Source organism: Harpia harpyja, chromosome 1 (assembly GCF_026419915.1).
Source record: "Harpia harpyja isolate bHarHar1 chromosome 1, bHarHar1 primary haplotype, whole genome shotgun sequence".
NCBI lineage: Eukaryota > Metazoa > Chordata > Aves > Accipitriformes > Accipitridae > Harpia > Harpia harpyja.
Genome location: NC_068940.1, coordinates 61373207 through 61392739, shown reverse-complemented (window position 1 = coordinate 61392739; position 19533 = coordinate 61373207). Strand labels below are relative to the sequence as shown.

At 40.9% G+C, this 19533-nt stretch overlaps 1 protein-coding gene across 2 annotated transcripts in view; it reads left to right on the top strand.

Moving 5' to 3' along the window:
* Positions 1–19533, top strand: part of PDE1C (phosphodiesterase 1C) — a 334278-nt gene that overhangs the window by 54253 nt on the left and 260492 nt on the right. For both annotated transcript variants that reach the window (XM_052796719.1, XM_052796779.1), the window contains exon 3: positions 1537–1708. In XM_052796719.1, coding sequence (XP_052652679.1) covers positions 1537–1708 — 172 coding nt within the window. The remainder of the gene's footprint in view (positions 1–1536; positions 1709–19533) is intronic.

Below are 19533 nucleotides of genomic sequence, written 5' to 3'. Positions count from 1 at the left end.
CTCAGCATAGGACGTCAAGGCTACCTGTACATCTGGGTAAATACAGTTCTTGTACATTAAATAGCTGCTGACAGTTAAAAGCAGAGAAGCCTATGAGTATGAAGCTTTCCTGATTAGCTGGGAAATAGTCTGAAAATTATTTTGTACTGGAGAAGGTAGATGAAGATTCTTGCTGATCTTCTGTCTGCACCATTTAGGCTGTGTGAAAACAAGGCGTTTAAGACAACCAGCAAAATAAGGCTGCCATCACCTGTCCGTAGCAGCAGATATTGCTGCTTCTAACAGGGTAGTTTCTCATGATATATTCTCAGGAGACATGGGATAACAACTCTTCTATTTGATTTCCTGTTATGTACTTAGTGTGTACTGCAACAAAAAGTCAACCTTAATCCATGTGTTAGGTCTGCTATTTGCTTCTTAATTGTCTCTCCTGGATAATTAAGTCTGAATGCTGGGAAAATATTTGAAAATCTTACCTGTACAGTCTATTATAAAATCAGTTGCTGACCTCAGAAATACCAATTTATCAGAATTTTTTTCTTTCATTTTGCATATTGATAAAAAGCCCATGAAGAATGACTACTAGCAGAGTTGGTACATCTTATTACTTTGGAATCCAGTAAGATTAATGTTTGCTGCACCTCTGTTGTGAGAAGTCTCTTAACTGAAATAATGAGTATGTCAGTACTTAGCTGCTCTTCTTGGGATCTGCTAACTCACCCATGTATATTCTGTAATACTTGAAGTTAGAATGTGACACAGGTGTTCAGTATGGTAGTATCACTGGGATTTTCAGAAGTGCCTAATTTATTTGGAAGCCATTTGGAAATTTTTGAAAATATGAAACAGATCCTTAAATTTTATGAACTGTAAGTCATGTATTCTCTTCTTCAAAGCTGGGGAGGAGATCTGATTGAAGGGTGCTAATTGTACTTTGTCAGTGGAACTAGACTTACAGATGAGGATGGGTTCTCTGAATGACATGCAAGAGGCACCTGGTGACACTTCTAAATAAATGTAAAAAGATCATCCATAGAAATATTTTGGCATTTGAATGTCTACTGAGAAAAGTTGAAATTTCAACAGAAAAATACGTTTCCTGATACTAGTCCTTCAGTGATATCTTAAATCTGTAATTTAAGCACTATTAACTTTAGTTTAAGAAACTCAATGATTGATATTGTATTGATTTGGTACTTTGTTTTTTGGTTAGTTCTTTGGCTTAAAATACAGTCACATCAATACATGCTAAGCTATAAATTAAGTATAATGTGGACAGGATGGTTTTTATTGAGATGTGAAAACTCCCTGTTCTGTAATCAAGTCTTTTTATGGGAAGCATTATGGTCTTGGATTTGGAATGACCTGAACATTAGTGCTTATTTCCACTTTGAGCTTTATTTCAGGTTTTCAGGCTTAATCCCAAACTGGTGGTGATGCAGAGGTAAAAAGATAACAGACCATCTTTGTTTTCCAGACTGCTGAGAGACAACAATAGGCCTATGAATTTATTTTCCTTATTCTTTGGTTTTGCAGGGTCTAAATCACAAAACTGCTTGTGGAACACCATTATCGGTGGTCTGACCGGCAACCTCAAGGAAAGGCCAAAGCCGACCATCATCAGTGACCCTAGACCTCCTGAAGAAATCTTAGCAGATGAACTACCGCCAGTGGACAGTCCTGAGGCATTGGTGAAAACGTCTTTCAGGTCTGATGGATATGAGTTTACTTTGTTTATCCTTGAGAGGATATCTTTTTAAGATTAAGTCTGCAGTGTGGGTTTGGTGGGAGAAGTCAATATTGAAGGATTCCGCAATGCTGCGTATCTGTACTGAATAACAGTGAAAAAAGAGGTCCATAAATAATACTGACTGGACTTGTCTTTTACTTCTCAGACCTCATTAGCCTTCCTAAAAGATTATGAACTAGACAGATATAAAGTCTGTATCTAGTCAAAGTGGTCAGCAAAGACAGCTCATTATATGAAGATGTCTTTGAAGGTTGGTACTGTTTCATTTGAAAGTGGTTTAGTGATGAAGACTTGCACTTTAGGTCAGATGATGTGCTTTGCTGATGCAAAAGAGAGCTAAACCTTTTTCTGTTGATGTGATGTCTTGAGAACTGTCTAGCATTAATTTATTTTATCAAGGACAAGGATTCTGGCCAGGGGCTTGCAAGCAAGCGATTCCAGCTATTGTAAACTGTGTGATATATCTATTACTGGGTTTTCCTCTCTCTTATTTAATCATGTGGATGTACAGTTGTCAGATGTTTCTTGGAGGCATGTTTTCTGAAAATAATTTTCTCAAAGTGAGGTAAAATAGAGAAGCTGTGTGATCTTTGACCAAAATGTGAAAATTGGCATGCCCAGCAAAAGTGGAGTGGCAGAATGGATTTTTCCAAGTGTTTTTCGAGCATTTTTTTTGTTTTTTGTTGAAAAACTATGCTCCACTTTTGTTTTATAGTAAACATACATGTGTGCAAACATAAAATGGTTTTTGCTTTGGATAAATTTCTCTTGACTACAGTGATTTTTGATTATACCTCAGTCTGTCAAACTTATTTCAGTCTTCATATAATCATTATTTTGAAGGCACTTATTTAAGTCATTATATTAGGTGGTAATTTCAGATATCTTGTTTATACTGCTTGACATTTAAAAACATACTACCATAAAGTGAGTTTGTCAGTCTATATAAATAAATCCTGTAATTCCATAGTGCATTTTCATTCTTTAGTATTTCCATTGAAATTATTCAGGACAAGTGTTTCAGAACCTGGATCCTCCTTTTATGATGACCCGTAATATTTAATGGCTTTTAAACACTTTGTGTCTTTGTGTTTGTGAAATTTAAAATGTATAATTTCAAGAGATCGAACTCTTTTTCAGCTTTCACTTCTCATAACAAATTCTGGGTAGCTGCAATCCTTATATTGCCATCGTCAAGATAATTTCAACCATTTTATATGACAAAATAATGTCACAGCATTTCAAATGGCATGATTTGATTATCATGAGTAGGGGTAGGGGTAACGTGGAAGAAGTGAGCTTGTATATAGCATAATAAGGACTGATGAGTTGGAAAATGCAATTTAGCAAAATAGTTTTGTTAATGCTGTTTAAATGGCTTTATAAACATTACAGAACCTTTGTTTTTCACCAGTATAGAAATTACTGTAAGGCTTTTTTGGGAGGCTTTTATAGATGGAAATCCAAACAAATTATTGTTACAAAGTAAATTTTAATTGTCTAGTTTCATAAAGAAAGGAAGCCCCCTGTGTGCTTGAGCTATGCAGGGGAGTGGAAGATAAGAGAGTACATTGCAATTACTGTCTAAAGACATGAGAAAATAAAAACACTGTGGTGTTTTTATTCAGTTTGGGATCTTGTTGATATTATGGTGCAAACTAGGGCTCAGGAGGGCGGTAGCATCTTTTGTATGATGGGTTGCATGTTTGATTCATCAAGGTCTTCTGTGGGTTGTGATCTTCCAAGTGCTTCCGTGACAGAGTTTGACTGGTGTGTCTGAGTGTATGTGATTCCCTGGCAAGCATGGGCTTTCCTTGTTTCTTGTTTATTAGACACTAGTGGAAGATCTTGCTACCCTGTTGCCTTTTGGGGAATGAAATGTGCTTTACAAGTTGTCCAGTCCAGCATGTCTTAATTGGGAATCTGGTGGCTAAATCTCAGGGTGTGTGGGGGGCGATGTTGGGCTTGTATGAACTGATTTTAGAGAGAAAAACCAGGCCTTGTTTTCGAATGTGACTGCTACAAACTGTAAAATGCAGCGACTCCTTTACTAGTTCTGATTCACTGCTGTTAGAGCAGTGTATGGCGAAACTACCCCTTTAATGCATAGTTAAAAAGAAAATGTCTCTCCAGTGTCAAATGAGTCACACTTGCTTGTGATTGCATATCTTTTTATGTGAATACATATAAGCAGCATGAAATCCCAGTTGCCACCTCTTGTATTAGATCTTGTTTTCTACTGTGCAGTACTTATTGTTCTGTAGCTTGGAAAATTAGGAAGAGATCTATATTTGATTTTGTTCAACTTCTAGATGTGAGCTTGAAATGCATTTAAACATAAAGGGGGGAATGCGATTATTTCAGTCTTTTCAGTTGTACTTTTCCTGCAGTAATAATCCATCTTTAAGATGTAAAGCAAAAACCAAATGAAAACAACCCCTTCTCTACACCCCAAATAAGTATAGTGCATGATCTCTCCCTAATTAAAAGGTGTTCTGATGGGTCTTGATTTTCTTATACAATTATTTTACTATGTCTTTTCTGAAGATACCAAGAACAAGCAGAAGATTGGTCTAAACAAGGCTGAATACCTTTTTAACGAGAGAATTGAACGCGTTTGTAGTATCATCTTGTTTGCAGTATTGTACTGAACAACCATTTATAAGTAATTTTGTGTCTTGACTAGTTATACTAATCCAGTGCTTAAAATATAGATTTAAAATTCATTCTTACTGGCATTTAGTCTATTTGTCTAGTAAAGGCAGGGGAGGCCCCAGTTTGAATTACATTTGAAAATACAGTGGAATATGGAGAATGGTGGATTATCCCCTTTTGACAAGGGAAAAAATATAATTAGACACACTGAAGTGATTAGCTTCTTGGCCCATAATTTATGCAACAAATCTGATATATCCACTATCTTTCTTTGCACAAATATGCAAGTTCACAATTACAGGAGCTGTGATCACTTTCTTTTTGAATAGCTGTGCATGGATCAGCATCCATGTATGTACAGTTGTTGGCAGTGGCTGTGGATTGATGCCCAGGAATATTAGGTGGTGGGTGTACGGCCTTGTCAGGGCTGCGTGATCTGGCTATCGGCTGGAGATGTCAGTGGTTGCTGACACTGAAGTCTCTAATTCAGAAACTCTCTTCCTAGATCTGCTTTTTGATCTGCTTGGTCCCTGTAATGAGCAGTGGTGCTATTGGTATTGGTAAGAATTAACAGTGGTAATTAAGGAGATTGTGTAATACTTTACAGCCTGCTTTAGCTTCTGTGTGCTGCTCCCTGGCAGGGCTACCCAAGCAGGCATTTTGATAACGCTGGGCTGGCAACCACCAGGGGGAGCAGAGAAACAAGAGACAAGTTTGTGGAAGTGCTTTATGTTGGAGGATATGAGAGAAACTGCTGCATTTGTCCCCAGACTGCTGCCTGGAGTGAATCAAGTCACCAGGGTGGCACTGCTCCAGCTGAAAATTTGATGTGTCCAAGATGTCATCATTTCTCCTAGACTTGTTTGGTTTTGATGTACGGGAGAGATGGACTGTAACTTTGAGTCCAGAGACCTGGGACACTGCATTGGGGTATATGACTGTGGCGGTGCTTATGGGATGTAATGGCTGTGCTGGATCTTGTGGCAGGAGATCCTATGGTACAAGGTGACTGAGACATCTAGGGAAGAGTGGAGATGCTCATCTGAGACAAAATGCTCACTGCAGCCTCCCATCCTGGTCCAGGGCCTGTGTGACAGTTAAAGTTGGTCTGGAATCATGGAATAGTCCGGCTGGCTCTATTTAGCATGCGGGGGCTTGGGGCAGGAGTGTTTCCAAAGTGATCAATGAGGGTAGCAGGCAGCTGAACAGTCAGCAGACGTGGCAAAGACCCTCTGTCCTGTACCAGACAAGCCTTACTGGATGCCTGTGTAGCTATACTTGAACTAGAAAGTGATATCTATCATCTGTTACCAAGGCTCTATGTCCTGGCAACCAGAAAGGCAGATTCAGTTCCTTCAAGGTCAGAGAGTTTTTAAGCTCAAGACTTGCATGGGTTCTTAATTGCCATCCCCTTTCAAAATACTTCCAGCTTTTAGCTTGAGACTGGTAACATCCCTGCTTACCTTAATAGCTGCTTTTCCTATGTCAGCTGCAAAGTTTCTTTATCTTTCCAAGGACAGTTTGCTTTGCTTTCCTTTCCTTGTCTGCTTCTGTTCTGCTTTGGAAGTCTTAAATCACACTGGCAGCTAATCTTCTTGTATTTCTGGTTTGGTTGTGAGTGATGTAAACTCTTGCTCATGCCAGCCACTGGCCATCTGATCTACAGGATGGAGGTGATACTGCAGTGCTCCAAATGTGAAAACTTCAGTCGCAGCACCACATGCTGGGAGTCAGCCCATGAGCCTCAGTTGTGTGGGTCAAGGTGGCATCAATGGGAATAAGGGGTATAAGCCAGCCTTCGCCCTGCCTTGCCTGAGTCATAGCAAAAGCACATCTCCAGTTACATGGTGAAGAGGGACCTGCAGGACTCCTTTACCACCTCTCGTGTTTTGACACTCTGGGCAGCATGAAAGCTTGGCTGTAGCTACCTAAGCTGGTATGTGAGGTCTGAAAATGAGAGAGGGAGGTGATGCTGTGCGGGAGAGCTGTGACCATGACCACAGAAGAACAGGAGTTGAGGGCTAGTTGTGGGGTAGAATAAAGCCCGCCTTTCCTTCTGGGTCTCAGTATTTGTTTATTGCCTTTTTTATTTGGATTTTCTTCTTGTTTTTTTTAAAAAAGATGAATCTCACTTGCCCTAACTTATTAAAAAAAAAAAAAAAGAGACTTTCTCATTGGTTTTTATACCCATCTACTGCAGATTCAGGTCTCACTAAACATTAAAATGTAAGCAGTCTCTCTGAAAACCACCTTTCTCAACATCTTTCTCAATCCAGACTTACTATAAGGCACTTTACTTGCATTAAACTTAAATTCATCGATGTTGTATTCAAACCTCTTGCTTATTCCTGTTGCTTATTGATACTCATTATGACGAATAAGAAGTGAAAAGTGTTCTGTTCATTAAGGAACTGGCCCCCAAATCATTTGTCTCTCTTCTCTTTTCTTTTAATTGTGCCTCCCTTCTAGGTGCATGTCATGCTTTGTGAGAGCTATGCACTCATTTCTTGGTAGATTGAGATTTATGAGTCAGAGGGGGAATGATTAGAGGAGAAAGATTTATACCAGTTACTGTTCAAAGGCTGCATTATCTCTCTCTTTGCGTATATCCACACAGGTCCAAGAGGAAGGTGTTTTTTCAGGTAGTTGAAAGGGAAATGGACTTCTCTCTCTTTCGGGGGGGGGGGGGGGGGGTTGATATCACAGTCTTCTTGTTCTTCATGGGATGGATGTATTATTGATGACAAGCAAAGCCAGAGATTCTGTCCCTGTAAATATCAGATGCATCAAAAGACCCAGGTTGAGAAATTCAGATGGACTGTGGGGTGTCCTAACAGAGCTGTGCCTCTGAAATGCAGGGAACAAATCCACTTCCAAAATGGGAATGAGAGTTTGAGCTGAAGCTCCGTGAATAAACAAGGTCCTGGTAGTAAAGAAGTCCTGCTTTGAGGACTGCCCAATGCCTGTCCTTGACCACAGTTCTCTGCCTGACGTATGTCACCTGAATCTTGTACCATAATAAACTCTGAGCATTTGTTTTGCAGCTGTGCAAGGCTTCCAGTTCTGGCTTTGTAAGCATACAGATCACCCCCAGTCCTTGACATGGACTACAGTACTCCACCACACACAGAGGACGAACATATTTTTTTAAATCCAGATGTGGTATACCTGTACAACCATATGAGTCTCAAATCTCTGTGCGGCACTTGTGGGTATACAGGGCTGTTCCAGGGGCTCTGATTAGTTGCTTGGCTTACTGAAGTTGCTAGCCCAGTCTTCCTTGCAGGTTTACAGAAGAAACTGTATGTGAGCAGGGAGTTGTATGTAGGAAAATACATTAATTTAAGGATAGCCTTTATTCTGATAAGGAAGCGTTTAATAATGCACTATTTAGTTATCTCCAGCATGAGAGATTAATAGCTTCTACATACTAATATCAAACTGGGATGCCTTGCAACTCCTGTTGACATAATTTTTAGCCTGGTTTCCTAAGGAAAACTGGCTATCCTTTTCCTAAGGAAATCACTGTATATCTCTTAGTCAGCCTTCCCATTAACTTCTTAAACATAGCTGAACTTGATCAGTAGCTTAACAGAATGGTAGACCTCTCAAAGGTATTTAGTTCCTATCTATTTTGTGAAAACTGATAGTAGGATAAAAAAGGGTCCCACTGAAGGAATGGATAGGAGAGAGAAAAGCTGACTTCTGATAGTTGCTGTCTGGCTGATCAGTGCTAACATACTTCCTAGCTAATCAGCACATCTGTAGCTGTGAACGAGGCGCCATATGTGACCACACAAGCAGGCAGGGCAATATTTGGAGGAAAAGCCCAAGGAGAGCAGAGCAGCAGGAGACACAGTATGTAACAGAATGTGTTGCTATGGGGAAGGTAGGAAAGATGTAAAGCATAAGTGCATAAGAAACCAGTCATAGCTTGTGCTGCAGCTTTGAGTACTATAACATGCTAATGAAAGGTATTATTGTCACTATTATTATGCTATAAAATCACCCTGGTGTGGTGGACCACATATCTTATTCTGGTAGATTAAGTGAATTGTATGCCATGACCCCCTCCCCTCATGCCATGTGGTGACACCCAGCGTGGTCTTTCTGTGACCATGCAGAGGCCCAGGGTTTCCTGACATGAACTGACTGTCATGGAGTGTCACCCAATGGGAAGGAGCAGCTGCGCTTTCAGGCAAAATAGCACTGGAAAGGGTCTGGTGGCCACCTGGCCTATTCCTCCAGCCTGCAGCCTGCCCTTGAAGGGCACTTGGGAGGAAGGGAGGGGAATGAGGGCTCTGGAACAGATTTATTGTCCTGGCAGTCTGTGCAAGTCCTGTGGGCCGTAAGTTGCTCATGCTGTTATTGAATTAAGACTGTCACGGTATATTTTTCATTCCCAATGAGAAAATGGGATAGTGGCTTTCTTACTTTTGGCAGTCAGAGAGAATGTGATGAGCTGAGATAAAAGTCTTTGACTAATCAATTGCTGAAGCTTTATCTTGAGTTCTTTAATTTGTGTAAGCAAGAAGCATTAAAAAGGCACTCAAAGGAAATTCCTATACAGTTTCATCTCCTTTTAAATGGCTGGCTGATGGCAATGAAGTTAAGTGGTATGTTATACTGTGATGCTTTCCTAAAGGATGTGGTAAAACGTTCTCCAGATCAAATCCGATCAGGGACAGATTTGGTTTGGTTTTGAGACCACAAAACCTGCAAGTAGGAGTTCAAGAATATTTTGAAGTGAATAACAACAATAGCAATCATGAAATTACCCAAAATAATCTTAAGGCTGATGGATAAGAGCTTAATCTTCGCTGACGTCCTGCATTTCTTCTTAATGTGAAGAGCTTTGAAGGAGCAGGAAAAAGGGATACTTAGCTCCAGTTAATTGAGTATGACAATCAGATCTGGAGAGAAAACCGTGTTCTGTCTTGGGAAAACACTAGCTGTTTATGCATTGAAATACAAATTTGAGATTTATTTTTTTCATGAAAGCCAAGAGAGAGTCTATGCTAAACATTTACCTGGGACACACTGGAAATCCCCACACCTGTTGCAGATGTCACGCATCCAATGGATTGAATTGTTGATTCCCACGGGAATGCTATTAATATCAGGCTATGGGTTGCTCGGAGTCCCCTGTTTGCACACCCTGCTGTGTGTATCTCTCTTTTGACTCTGTGCTTTCTGGTGAAGGTTTTGTCCAGTTTGCCTCCCCATCCAAAATGATTTTTGGTAACTGCTGTATTTTGCTGGAAATTCTTTTGCCAGAAATTCGCAGCCCAGCCTACCAGTGACTTTGCAGATATATAGCAACATCTAGGTAAGTAAAGCTGCTGCGAACTGTCAACACCCGTTACCCACATAGCTTGCTAATGGCTGTTCTTTATCTGGTTTTTGCATGTTAAGCTGCCTGCTGGCAATTTCGAGAAACTATTTTATGTAATAGAAAGGTCTCATTTGGAAATTATCACACTATCCATCTGAGTACTCAGCACTTGCTGATGTCAGAGCCACTGTGTCTGTAGTTTGCAGATTGGGACATTTATTTTTAGTTCCAATAATTTTTGGATCTGAATCTACTGAAGTGTTCACAGCAAGACTGCTAAAACTATCATGTGTTACTTGGTTTCCATGTGAACTTTATAAATTGATCTAAACTTTATAAATTGACTCAGGTTGTTTTGAAACCAGGCCTGTAGTTTAAATTTGCTGTCAGTGCTGCTCTTACTCTGGCAAAAAGCAATCTTGTATCTTCTTTTGGTGGAAAGGCCTTCATTATGAGGTGCGGAAATTGACCCAGGAATGTGGGCTTTGGGTCCCCATTTGTGCCCAGGGCTTCCTTCCATTATGTATGTTCCTTTGATCTGTCTCTTCTTTCATGTGAGCACTTGCAGTTCCTTGTCAGAGCAAATTTTCTCTGAGCTCAGCTGAAAAAGGACTAGACCTGAATTTCTGTTTCTTTTAAATGAGAGCTACTGAAGAGTGTTTATTGTAAAAAGGAGAACTATCAGAAGCTTATTTTCCTTCCTCTTAAATGATGTGCACAAGCAGCATTTAGATCAGTGTGAGCATCTGTAGTTGCTGTTTCTAAGATGAAGATAACATTTCTATTTCCAGTACTTAGAACCTCAAGATTGATTTTTGTCATGTAATTGTGAACAATAGTATCTGCTCCTGAATCAGAAAGATGCTTGTTATCCTTCCAGCTGCTTGTAGCAGTTACAATTAAGTCTGCCCTAATTCCAAACAGTATAATTCATAATAAAGTAATATTCAGATTCATTCTGAAGATGTTGAGAAAATTGGATTCCTCTTATGGCACTGTACCTCCTTTTGAGGGTTTCTCGGCTTCCTAAATTGTTTAAAGTTGCTCATAATTATCTGCAATGTCTGCAGCACTTGAGTAAAAGAATTACAGAGTGTGGTAGTGTAAATACAGTGGGCCAAATTTGGTGTAAATTGGCATAAAACTCAGTTGACTTCTGTGGAGTTATGGTGACTTACTGCAGCTGAGTATGTGGCTTGATATTTCAAAACAGTGCTTGTGCACTGACATTTGCATATATGTTGATTAATGTTACAAATCTGATAAACTTGGTAGAGTGTTTTTGCTGAATCATGAGCAATGCTGTTGAATAATATGTTAATCAAAGTGGCCTGGGCTAGATACAGCAAATTCCCATCTGAGGAATGCCCACTGGCTTTCAAAAAAACTCCATGAAGCTTGCAGACTTTGAATCAGTACAGCCTTTAACTGTTTCCCTTTTTTCTCCACTGCTTTAATGCTGATTCTAGTGTAGCCAAGACACTTTCTGAGCATCTGAGGCTGGCGTTGGCAAGCCATGACCTGACACGTAGGTTTTCTTCGTGTTGCTTGGGCTTTACATATTTGCTCATTGCATTGGTTCTCAGAGAAAAAATGTACTTAGTGCTTTTTCGCTTTATAATTCATTATATAATATAAATAATTGTGTTATCCTGACATATCAGCTCTTCTGCTAGCAAAACTGTCCTAATTTCTTACAAAAATTACTGATTGGTATCAATGGAATACAGGCTCCTTAGTTTTGTGCTGCAGCAGAGTATCAGCCGTATTACTCTCTTTTTTTCAAACTCATTTCATTTTTTTCTGAATTGAAGTGAGGTTAAACTCAGATTTGTCATATTCTACGTGTCATTCTTTTTGAAGCAGTTGTACAATAATTAATGAAAATTTTATAATAGCACAAATTGACTCAATATATTTTACACAGATCGATTCCCGCCCCACCCCAGCATGGCTGTGCTATGGCTTATACAACTATGGTTTATGCTGTTTAACATTAATGACCTGGATGATGGGGCACAGTGCACCCTCAGCAAGTTTGTAGATGAAAAACCCCCAAAACAGGGGTTGTGGTTGGTAGACCAGGTGGGTGTGCCGCCATCCAGAGGGACCTCCACAGGCTGGAGAACTGGGCTGACAGGAACCTCATGCAGTTCAGCAAGAGGAAGTACGAAGTCCTGCACTGTGGTGGCGAAAAACCCCATGCACCAGTATGTGCTGGGGGCTGACTGACTGGAAAGCAGCTTTGCTGAGAAGAAGCTGGGGGTCCTGGTGGACAACAACTTCGACCATGAGCCAGCAATATGACCTTGCAGCAAAGAAGGCCAACAGCATCCTGGGTGGCATTAGGAAGAATGTCACCAGCAGGTCCATCTTCCCCTCTGCTCAGCACTGGTGAGGCCACATGTGGAGTGCTGGGTCCAGTTCTGGATTCCCTAGTGCAAGAGAGATGGGGCATGCTGGAAAGAGTCCAGCAAAGGACCTTGGAGAAGATTAAGAGACTGGAGCATCTGACATAGAAGGGGAGCCAGGAGAGCTGGGACTGTTTAGCCTGGAGGCGAGAAGGTGTCGTGGTTTAACCCCAGCCAGCAACTAAGCACCACGCAGCCGCTCACTCACTCCCCCCCCACCCAGAGGGATGGGGGAGAAAATTGGGAAAAGAAGCAAAACCCGTGGGTTGAGATAAGAATGGTTTAATAGGACAGAAAAGAAGAAACTAATAATGATAATGATAACACTAATAAAATGACAACAGTAATAATGAAAGGATTGGAATGTACAAATGATGCGCAGTGCAATTGCTCACCACTCGCCGACCGACACCCAGCCGGTCCCCGAGCGGCGATTCCCCGCCCCCACTTCCCCGTTCCTATACTAGATGGGACGTCACATGGTATGGAATACACCGTTGGCCAGTTTGGGTCGGGTACCCTGGCTGTGTCCTGTGCCAACTTCTTGTGCCCCTCCAGCTTTCTCGCTGGCTGGGCATGAGAAGCTGAAAAATCCTTGACTTTAGCCTAAACACTACTGAGCAACAACTGAAAACATCAGTGTTATCAACATTCTTCGCATACTGAACTCAAAACATAGCACCGTACCAGCTACTAGGAAGACAGTTAACTCTATCCCAGCTGAAACCAGGACAGAAGGCTTGGGGGAAGCTTATCAATATAAATACCTGGCGGAAGGGAGTGCACAAGATGGGGCCAGACTCTTCTCAGTAGTGCCCAGTGACAGGACAAGAGGCAGAGGGCAAAACCCGAAATACAGGAAATACCATTCAAACATAAGAAAAAGCTCTTTTTTTTTTTTTTAAATGGTTTTTGGGTTGAGTTTGGTTTTTTTTGTTTTTTTTTGTTTTTTTTAAATTTACTGTGAGGGGTAGTCAGACAGTGGCAGAGGTTGTCCAGAGTTGTGGAGTCTCCATCCTTGTAGGTACTCAGAACATGACAGGATACAGTCCTGGGCAACCTGCTTTAGCTGACACTGCTTTGAGCAAGGGGGTTGGACTAGATGATCTCCAGAGGCCCCCTCCAGCCTCAGCATTTTGGTGATTCTGTGGTGGGAACAGTGAAGCTGAATTATCACCCTGTGAGTAAAATCCTTGTGTCTGATCTGCATTGCGGATCTGTTATCTGCATTGCAGATTTTTGTTGCATCATCTGCACACATCCGCTGCATGGAACTCCCTCTGATGTCAGTATGAAGTAGAGGTCTGCAGTGCAGATTGGCAACTGGGATTTCTCTCTGGAGACTTTCCCCATCTGTGTTTGAGACAAACCAGAATAACATATTTTAACTTCTTTTCCTCTGTAAACTGAGTGTTTTGTGAATTGAGTCTTCCATAGAGAAGTTTATTGAAATGCAAGCTTCATCTCCCAGTCATCAAAAGAAAGTGGCACTGAGTTCACAGCTCATATAGAAGATAGGAAAGAAGACACTCATGTCACAAGATGCTAATACAGGTCCTCAAATGTGATTTAAATTTGTCTGAACAAACTTCCTCTAAGAAGGGAGGGGAAGTGCAAATGACAGAGACAACTTCCATAAAGAATTAGTGAAAACTTTTTTATCAGTTCATCATGAGTTGGGTAATGGTCTTAGTGAGATTATCTGTAGCCTTAGAAACCATTAGTTCATTACCAGGGTCAGCCAAATGCCTTGATCTGTTTTGAGTTGAAGCCTGGTAACAGAGGTTACTGCTTGTTGCTTCTGCAGAAGCATTTCTGGGGATCCTGCTGAGCTTTCTCTAGGTCTTAAAAAATATTGCTTAAATATTTATCTTTGCAGAGGTACTAGGCTAAGGTGTCATCTATTTTTAACCAGTACTCTCTACTAATGTTGATTTCAACAGAGAACTTGGCCTAAAATACTACATGGGAAATTTTCTAATGTATTTCCTCTAGCACTGACGTAAGGTGAAGTGATAGGAAAGCAAATAAGCCCATTCTCTCATTAATCTTTCAATTGCTGAATTTGTGTGTCTATTGATGTGCAAAATGTGATTATACTTTTTTTTTTTTGTCTTGTCAAAGGTAAGGCCATCTTAATGACACTCATCTCTCCACAGACACTTTATTGGGAACTACCTGTTAAATATTTTCAGTAGCTGGCTTCTAAAATTCTCTATTTTTGTTTTGTTGGCCCAGGCATGGCCTCAGATGTGAGACCAGATTCTCTGCCAGTTTTATCCATGCAGTTTTATTAGAGTACCTGCCTTTAGCAGGGCTGCACCAGTATATGCCTAAGGCAACTGAGATGTCACAAGCTGAATGACATTAGTTAATTGAATGCAATTCAGGTGGAGAGAAAGGTAATCAATCAACCAGTTCTCTGTTCTCTTCTGAGTGTCTTCATACTTCTGTGGGAATTTCAAGGAATCTGGTGATAGAAACAAAGCACCAAAAGCTAACTTGACTCAAAATTTCAGACAGGTAGCATGAACAACAACCATCTCTGTCTTTTTTTTGAACAGGAGATATTTTCTGGAGAGAAGGTGAAAGAAACAGGCTTGCTATGTGACCACATTGAGATAAACACTGGCTTTGTTGAACTCTGAGACAAAATGCTGGCTTTTAAGGGCCAAGTATGTGCAGTTTTCAGAGTATGCCCCAATGGCTGTAGCTCTGGCTAGACAACTGCATCCCTGTTCAGGCTGTTTGACATCCCCAGTACAGAAAGGCTGAGTGCTGCGAGGGATACTTGCTCTTCCACAGCACCTGACTACGGTCTGCCTAGTCTTGGCGAGCGTTTGTGCCATACCTGACTTCTCTGTAACCATGCGGACCCCAGGGCCACCACACTGCTACCTTTGTACGTAGTTCTGCCCAGTGTCCTCCTTGGCTGTTCTCTAATGACCATGAAGGGATTATTTTTCACTGTGATGTTACTAGCAAGACAGGAAAGGCAGGAGGGGTTCAGCTGTTTTGTGAGGGACTTACGGCAGCCAGAGCTGCAGGTAAGAGAGCTGAGGTGACCTGCGGTGACCTCCTCGTGGTCGCGGATAGCCAGCTGGTTCACATGCAGGGGTCTAGCTCCTGTGCCAGTTTTATGTTGTGTGGGGGATTTTGTGTGATTATTTTTTTGTTTCTATTTTTTTTGTGATTCCTACTGAATTAAGGCGTGTCACCTCACGCTGTTTCTGGCAGAGTGACACCAGCATCCCTTGGTAGGACTGGATTTGCAGGACTGGGCTGTGGGCTAAAGGAGCTGGCAGAAAGTTTGGAATAGTGCCAGGTCTGGGACCAGCTGCCCAGTCTGGAAGGAGAGGGTGGTGGTCATCATCCTCTGCACAAAACTCACATTACCCTGTGGCCTTCCTTGCTTGGCACCACCAGCCTGTTCAATGTCAGCACTGGAGCGTGCAGGTGTGTGAAACTACAACCATCTGGCTTTTCCTCAACTTAGCAATGAAACTAACAGTCACTTTCTGACAGAAAGCCATACTTGTCTGGGCTGGGAATGTCCACGGGTTCCCTCCTACTGGAGGATAGTGTCCATTTGTGTGGCACTTACCATTTTCCTGGGATGACTGCCATAAGCATTTCATTTATGCTAGTGTCGCTAATCAAGTCTATGATTTCTGTGTGATTTAGGGCTTTTGTCTGGCCCAAACTTGTAAGCAGTCAAGTCCCAGGTGTTAGTTTAGTCTTGTGAAGCCCAGTGGCAGTTATCTGATCAGAAACATCCTTGTTTGGTGCCTGTGTTGAGATGACATCATGACTGGTTACTGTGTGGCATTGTTGCATCTAGTTTTCTGAGTCCCACTGGCTATAGCATCATGCTGACCTGGCCATGTAAATACAGTGTTTTGGGCTATGCCTCTTCTCCAGGTGTACATTGACTAGTGATGCTTCAGGTGGCTTGAATCCAGAAGATGCATCCAAACTACATATGAGCACAGACTGGGAAGTGCATCAAAAGCCTACTATTTTCAAAGCATTACTGCTTGTTGAACAAAGGCTGGTGCCTTGCTGCAGCCTAGGCATTGTGGACATATGGCCAACTTAGCCTGCAAAGTGGCTTTGAGAAGGTAGTCTCAATAGAACCAATGGAGAGTTTAGAGACGATCGCTGAGTTCAGTTTTATACCTATTTCCTGAAATTTCTTCTTCTCAGCTTCACTCTTCTTGGTCATATATTCTTAAAATAAAACTCTTCTTTAAGAAAAAATAAAAAATTCTGGCTCTGTAGTTTTCAGGCAGCATGGACTATAAAATTAAATAACCCAACTGTATATTTAGAAGCATGGAAGTAAATGTCTCGTAGCTAAACTTAATATAAAGGTACAGCTAATTGAAAGTAGTATGTTAACACTGAGAATAATGCTGTACTTATTTCCCATTTCACAAGGTAGAAAATAGACTTCAGCTAAATGAAATGGCAATGAAAATCATTATTATTTTGTTGTATTTCTGAGGAAGAAAGTAAACATTGGAAATTTCTTAGATGATTTTGGAACTTTTTTTCTATTATGGGTGTTCTTTCAACTTTAAAACATTTTCATCAGAATTTTTTTGATGCCTCTAAAAATAATAATAATAATGTAGGAGACTAGCAATATTAGATAAATAATTGCCAATTAAATCAATCTTACTGTTAAAACACAATATGAAAATGCATACTGCAAAGCAGCATGAAAAAAATGCATAGAAAAATGGTAATGCATGATTTTCAGAATAATTTGCTTTGTGTTTTTTACATCCCTGTTTAGTGGTTTGTCATAATCCTTACCAAACAGTTATGTATGTAACAGTATGCAAAGGACCTTCCTTGCAACACTCTCCTTGGAATACCTAGTTTGTGACAGCAAAAATGGGAATGCCATGGAAAGGAAAAGGAGGAATGAGAGTAGATGGATGGTATTCCGTGTGTGTGCATGTGTAGGCAGGGAGAGCCCTGGACCATTTCATGAATGTCAGACCAGGATCCTGCTGAGAGATGCTGGTGGTCCTCCAGGATAACTCAGCCCTGGACTGTCTTCCTTTTTCAAGTGCTCTTTCTGTGAGAAGGCTGAAAAAGGTGGCGTATCTTGGAAAAGTAGGGTGTGTGCTACCAAGTACCTGCTTTTTTTTACCCTGATAGGAGAAGAGGAATTGGGGCCTGTCACAGACTTAAGCCTGCTTTTCTCTCTAGTGTCAGCAAGTAGAAATTTTGCTCCTTTCAGGGCAATATCATAGGTTGACACCTGTGAACACACTGCAACAACTCAGCCAGGTGGGAAGCCTGAAAACATACTGAGGGACAAAACTTAGCTGCTAGAAGCAGCATTAGAAACTGGCAGTGAAATTTGTCATGAACGGGTCCAGTGAGGAACCAGATATGTTGTGCTCATCTCTGAGGAGATGCAAAACCCACAGCTGAATATTAAGCAAAAAGGGGGGGGGGGGGGGGAACAGAGAAGGAATTAAAAAAAAAAAAAAAGAAGCATAGTTTGGAGGAAAGCACATATTTTTCAGTCTCATGTAGAATACAGGAGGTTGGTTTCAAATGTTTTGTTGTTGTCATTACCTTTTTGATACGAGTAGTTCATGCTGCTACAGAAGAATCGCAACTAAAAGTGATGATGGTGTCAGGGTAGCGTCCATGGTAGGAGGCAGTGCATTCCCCTCTCTCTGTGTTGGGTTGCAGAGCCTCGCTCCTCACTGAGGGAGGCGGGCTGCCACACTACTCTGAGCACGGAGGCGGGTGATTCTGATGCTGAAGGTCATGCCCAGCTCCTCTTTCATGTGCCACAGGTCTGTGACTAGCTGATGAGTGTAGCTGCACAGTGTGTATATGCAACGGGAGATAAGAGGACTGTTTTGCTGTGGCTCTACAAAAGCTGTGGACAAGAGGACCCAATGACAGAGGAGTGACAGCTCTGATAAGCTAGGCCTCTACACAGTGTCTAATTTTAGTGTTTATCTGACCAGTGGGTAACTGGAAGTGTTGTCAAATGACAGATAAAACCCTAAAAACATGCACTGTGGCCATCCTTTTATCATTAGTTGCAAGTAACCATGGGGATAGGGATCTAAGAGGTCTGTTTTTGTTTCCCCATTGTTCAGTTCAAAAATGGAATCAGGAATAACTTTAAGTGAGAGTCAAATGGACTCCAAGCCTGTAGATGAAAATAAATACAGGGACAGAGACTCTGACCTTGTCTATCCACAAAAATAGCAGTGATTTAGAGATCAGTTTATTAACTTATTACTTGCATCTATTTAATTTAATTCAGTAACTGATGTGTGCAGCATTCCCTTTCTAGCACACCTGCGTGGAGGAAGATGTTATCATGCCAGTTCAGGCACTCATGCAGCAGCAGGAAATCATGAATATAATGTCTGTTGTTTTCTTCCTTCACTTCCTGTAGGTGAACATCTGAAGTAAGGCAGAGGGGCATCTTTCCACACTGTCATTCTCTGTATTTCTCTTCCTTCAGCCTGTTTGCATTGTACTTTAATTTTGTGTTTTAATTTAAATTATTTATTTATTTATTTTTAAATTAGTTTTAAATTAATTAAAAAATCAATTTTTTAAAATGTGCAGAAGTGGTGGCTTGCCCATGACACCTGACTGACGGTTGTTCTCTCATTTGGCCCTTGTCACTGCAGGAGCAGGCGTACTGTGATTGCTTTACTCGCCACGTTAGGCTATCGGCCAGCATTTGTTGATCATTTATGTGCTTGTGGATTTGAAGTTGTCATTATTCCCATTTGCCACAGCTCACCTTTTTTTTTTTTTTTTTTTTTTTAAAAAGCTTCTGGCACATTACACAGTCCTTGCTATATCTTCTCTGAACCCTTCCCAAAATTCGTCATGGATATTATTCAAGAAAGCAAAGAAGGGGTCAATGAACAACACTGAGACAGAAAGAATTAAGTCTTGTCAGTTTATATTTAATGGATGGCATTTTTTTAAATTCATAATTAAATAACCCAACCTTTTCTCATTTCAATTCTTGGAAATAGTTTTGCTGTAGCCCAATCTAAATTTATTGTTCTCAGGCAAGAGAGGAGCCCTGTTGGTGGGAGAATTGTGTCGGTGGTGTAACACATACAGCTTCCAGCTCACCTTCCCATTACTCAGATGCCAGAATCTGCAATCAGTTGTATACAGCAAGTTGCCTATATTTGTGTTTCACATTTTTGTGGCACTTGCAAGATACCTACTACTATGTATTACTCTTATATTTTGCTACTAGTATGAGATTGCTGCTGAGCTGATTCATCCTTGTGGAGAGTGAAGTCAGATATGTAAAAAGTTAATTATTCGTCATCTGCTTGACTTACTACACTGACTTTTTATGATGT